General features: G+C 43.1%; 1 protein-coding gene across 4 annotated transcripts; it reads left to right on the top strand.

Annotated features, from left to right (window-relative positions):
* The first annotated feature begins 593 nt into the window (after positions 1–593).
* On the top strand, positions 594–3,922 carry LOC147453788 (Galactose oxidase/kelch repeat superfamily protein). 4 transcript variants are annotated; one of them, XM_086515886.1, is made up of 3 exons: positions 594–1,986; positions 3,205–3,292; positions 3,576–3,922. In XM_086515886.1, the coding sequence occupies exons 1-2, from the start codon at positions 844–846 to the stop codon at positions 3,286–3,288; spliced, it is 1,227 nt and encodes a 408-aa protein (XP_086372012.1). In that variant the 5' UTR covers positions 594–843; the 3' UTR covers positions 3,289–3,292; positions 3,576–3,922. The 4 variants fall into 4 exon arrangements, with proteins under 4 accessions (XP_086372012.1, XP_086372013.1, XP_086372011.1 ...); XM_086515887.1 differs by lacking the exon at positions 3,205–3,292 and having other exon boundaries at positions 595–1,986; XM_086515885.1 differs by lacking the exons at positions 3,205–3,292; positions 3,576–3,922 and adding an exon at positions 2,132–2,400 and having other exon boundaries at positions 595–1,986.
* Positions 3,923–5,003: the final 1,081 nt, after the last annotated feature.

The following is a 5,003-nucleotide window of genomic DNA, read 5'->3' as shown; positions in this document are numbered from 1 at the left end:
ACTTGCAAACGGCTTGCATAATCATCAGTCAAAACCATCTCAGTCAAAATCTCATGATGAATTTGCTTCCCTTGTTTGTGGCTCTACTTACATCATAGGGCACTTCATTACAATGTGCATTGCATCTATTGGAAGTAACTCCATTAACCTGCTATTCTTGCATATTTTGGGCATATGCTACAATCATAGTATTCCTGAAAAATCATGTCTCACTTTCCTAGGATATTTTGCATCCGTAAAAGAGCACACGGACATGGCCACAAGAGCTTTACTTAGAACAACATGATGTTCTAGCAACCCTTGCACGGAAATGTCATCACAAATTTGCTTTCAATTGTCAATGCGTCCAGCAACAACACATGGCTTGTGGATGCACACATATGTCACTTGATTTGCAACGATACAACATCTCTTGCAATAACCAAGCAATTGTTGGGCTCATCCTGTGTGGACATATCTTAGCATTCTAAGAGACATTCTTCATTGAGAACACACTTGGTCCTAACAAGTACAAATGTCCTCTCCCTCCTCTTGAAGGCCACCCACCACACTAGTTGTGAACCTGTGATCTGTGTAGAGAATTATTCTTCAAGAACATACAAAATTATGAGGCCTGCCATGGCAGGCCGAGAGAAAGGGCTTATATACTCAGATGACAAGTGCCCAAAGAGCTAGAGAGAGAGAGAGAGAGAGAGAGAGAGAGACTGCGTTTCAGAGAAAAAAATGGGTTGCTTCTCCATCGAGCGGATCTACCATTGCTGCTCACTCTGATGATGGCGCTCCTTCCTGTATCCACCATCGAGGATTAGATTATTTCCTATGCGGTGCTGAAGCTTTCTCATCATGGGCACGTTCTTCAGCACTGCATCACGGCAGCCGTCCCCAGAACCCCCATTGCTTCCTTCAACGTCGTGCAAAAGGCCACGCCTAGCCACGGTGCAAACAGAGATGGACAATGCACAGCTCATCCCGGGCATTCCAGATGAACTGTCGGTAAGCATCTTGGCAAGGGTTCCACGAGGGTGCCATTCCTCCATCCGCCGCGTGTGTCGCCGCTGGCGTGAGACCTTCATAAGTGCAGAGCTTTTCAACATCAGGAAGGAGCTAGGAGTCACAGAGGAGTGGCTGTATGTGTTGGTTAGGGATGATGAGGAGAATTTGTCCTGGCATGCTCTTGACCCTGCCAGTGGCAAGTGGCAGCGAATACCTCCCATGCCGGACATAGTACCTGATGATGATGCAGTGTCTATTTCGACCTCAGCCTCGCATGGATGGTGGGGCTTGTCAAGCTTTAAAGTGAAAGAGCTTTTGAGAGGTTTGTTCGGGCGCAAAGATGCCACTGACAAGTCGTCGTTTTGTGGTTGTGCGGCTGGTTCTGTAGGAGGATGTCTTTATGTTCTGGGGGGATTTTCAAAGGCATCTGCTATGCGCTCTGTCTGGCTTTATGACCCCCGTGTAAATGCATGGAAGGAAGCAGCTGCAATGGGAACCCCAAGAGCTTATTGCAAGACTGCTCTTCTCCATGACAAGCTTTATGCAGTTGGAGGTGTGAACCGAGGGCATGCAGGACTTACCCCATTGCAGTCGGCGGAAGTGTATGAGCCTACTGCAAACACATGGACTCCGATCCGGAGCATGCCATTTACCAAAGCTCAGGTTTTACCTACTGCATTCTTGGCTGATATGTTGAAACCCATCGCAACAGGCATGGCATCGTACAAGGGGAAGCTCTTTGTACCGCAGAGTTTGTACTCATGGCCATTTTTTGTGGATGTGGGAGGGGAAGTTTTCGATCCAGTTTCAGAGACTTGGAGCGAGATGCCGAGAGGTATGGGAGAAGGGTGGCCAGCCAAACAAGCTGGAACGAAGTTGAGTGTAGTGGTGGATGGGAGCTTGTATGCGCTGGATCCAACAAGTTCATTGGATGGTAGCAAAATCAAAGTGTACGATAGTGAGGCTGATTCTTGGAAGGTTGTTCTGAGAAAGGTACCCATTTTGCTAGACTTGTCTGATTCCGAGTCTCCTTACTTGCTAGCAGGCATCAGGAATATGTTGCATGTAATAACTAAGGACATTAATGATCATTTAATTGTTCTGAGGGCCGACATGTTTAATGCTGGCCCATCTACAGGCTCACCGGCTGCCGGCCCTGCACAATCTTTCCCACTTGCTTCTGCTTCTGCTCTATCTTCTTCTGCAGCAGTTAGTGGAAGCTTTACCGAAACAGAGTCTGAGCAATGGAAGACCATAGCTAGGAAAAACTTTGGGTCTGTTGAGTTGGTCACTTGCCAAGTCTTAGATGTGTGAATTAAGTAGCCTGGTGCTAGTGAGCATCTGTATATGAATTGAGCTTATGTAAATAACTGACACTAATGAAACAAATTATTGTGCTTCAGTGTTTCACTTGTCCTTTGCAAGCTTATTTTTCTGGAAGAGATGATCTTCCCTCTTGAACATTCTCAGGGAGGGGTCAATGTTATGGTTGTGTGTGTATCACGATGGGAGAAGCTTCTGTATGCAACCAATTGCTTCTTTTTCACTGATGTCTATGTATTGGTGGCTTTTTTTGGCTATCCCCTTTAGTGGATGCCCCTGGGCGAATTGGGTAAATTTATATTGATCAAAAGGAATTGCTTGCTGCAAGCTACACGATGAGGGATTCCTTGGGGGAAATAAGGCAACGAAGTGGAGCACTTGAGTAATGGCTTTTTGTCCCTAGAAAGCAATAATTTCCATGCTGAAGACATATTCTTTTTGTTTGCTGCTGTGGATGACACACAAGTGGAGTCTTCTTGTAGAAGACATCTACCCTAAGTACTGCATGAGAGAGGAGAGAACAAACTGGTACAAACAAACTTGTGTTACATATCTCACGGATAACTGGGCATAGGATACTGTGGATTATAGCTTCATTGTAGTTTTTACTTTTATTTTTTGGTGAAGACTTCATTAACTCAATTTTGAATACGCATGAGGCTTGGAGTTACTGAGGCCGGTTGAGCCAGGCCAATCATTGTTGAATGAGGTTAAAGATACTCCAGACACAGTAACGGCGCATCTTTGCTGATGTCTATGTTACTGCACTCTTGACCTTCGAGCTAGTAACGTTGAGTCACTAATTGCACTATCTGCACTCTCGCTTAAGAGACCTGTTTCTCTAGGCCAAAATTCTGCCAAAATGGGCTTCCATGTATATTGATGCAGGCATTAAGAAAGGCTGGGAAAGAAGTGGTCGGTGTATGTGAGGAAAGGGGGAGAATCTTTCAAAGAGTTTGCTACAATCCATAACAAGGTAATCTGTCTTAATCTGTTCAATCCATAACAAGGTAATCTGTCTTAATCTGTTCCATGCCTTGCTTCTTTTTGTACACTCTTTTTGACGTAGCAAAATCGAATATGTGGTGCTGTTCGTGGTCCTGTAGGACGTGTTACTTCTCACCTCCTTTCACGTTCGACCATATTTCTTTAAAGCTCTGGTTGATTGCTGTTCTTAGTTTTTTATTTCCAGTAAAATAAGGAGAGTTGTGGCTTTTCATTTTGGTGAGGATGATTGAACTTCAGTTACATCTGAACAGGTGAATGTTTTGGTATATGAGCCAACGGTCGGTGATTAACATGGTTTGATCAAGGTATGTGTTTTGGTTGCTTTAGGTTTTGATCGAGTTTCGTTTCCTTGGAACTAGAACAGCGCACCTTTCTGGTTTTGATAGCTTTTCTACATCTATCTTAATTTTATAGAGATAGTTGTAGCTAGTCTTCTATCCCATATGAACAAGCCCTGCCGTGGCTATATTGACAATTGCTGCTTTTTTTATATTAGAAACCAGTCTTGCTTTTTAGACTCATAAATCGGAATTGTGAGTCTCCTTTGTAATGATGGTGCGGGTTATAAATGCGATGATTGTTGGGGTGTGATTCTCGACAGGGGAAACTTGATTGTTGCAGTATTCATGGTCAAGTTTCAAAATGGACATGTGACCTTAGCCTTGCTTTTATGCTAGGTGTGATAGAGCTTATGGTGGATAAGCTAATATAGCATTCATGGCTAATACATGTCATAAAGAAGACTAATTAAATATAGCTACTTAATCGATCGATCGATCGAGCAAGAGAGAGAGAGAGAGAGAGTAGATACCAAATTATTATGTATCAGGTTCGTACAAAGCACAAGCTCTTTTGCAGAACTGGAGCAAATATTTGAGTTCATGTATGCATGTGCACTAGGTGACTTATTGCACACCGTACACATAATTGTTGAGTAGACTTCCCACATAGACATATACATAGCTTGATCATGTGGCTAGGTATGAAAGGGGGGTCTCACATAGGTGTGAGGGGCAACAAAGCCTGCACCCAACAAAGTGTTAGTGTGTAAGGGACCACATAGTGAGAAGATGATCTATATTGTTAAAAGAGAACTTGCTTATCACCCTAAAGCTACGATGCAATGATGCTCAATGTTTAGTTGAATAAACAAGGCCTTTTAACAACTTGAGTGCGTTGGCTTAATTGGCGGAGCCATATTGCTAACATTTTAGTCACCAAGATGGTGATTGAAATGTCGTGCCTAATGAGGCTGTTTTAATTCATAGCATATGTTGACTAACACATTAAAAAAGACGTCATATATAGGCTTACTTTGTGACCGATAAGTACAAATGAAAATCCATGTCCTAAATTAACACGTGTACTAACTATGGTAATTGTAGCATCTCAAAGGAGGCGAGGTTGCAAATGGTTTGCCTCATTTTAGAAAAGAGGAGGTGATGGCAAGCTTTGGTGATAATTTGGTGTACCTAACATGTTATGTAGTTGTAAGGGCACACCAAGTGCTTGTTGATATTCTTGCTTGAGATGGGGTCTTTTGGGTTGCATTGGTTGCAATTGTTGAGAGAGGGAGAAACCGGTTGCTTGGACAATTCAACAATTTTTCATAGACATCACTATCAACATGTCACCTTCTCTTTCAAATCCAAGTATATACACACCTAGATTAAACAACA

Source organism: Adiantum capillus-veneris, chromosome 7 (assembly GCF_014529385.1).
Source record: "Adiantum capillus-veneris isolate H3 chromosome 7, ASM1452938v2, whole genome shotgun sequence".
In the NCBI taxonomy this organism is placed as follows: domain Eukaryota; kingdom Viridiplantae; phylum Streptophyta; class Polypodiopsida; order Polypodiales; family Pteridaceae; genus Adiantum; species Adiantum capillus-veneris.
Note: the sequence above shows the minus strand (reverse complement) of the source record. Positions and strands in the feature narration are given on the sequence as shown.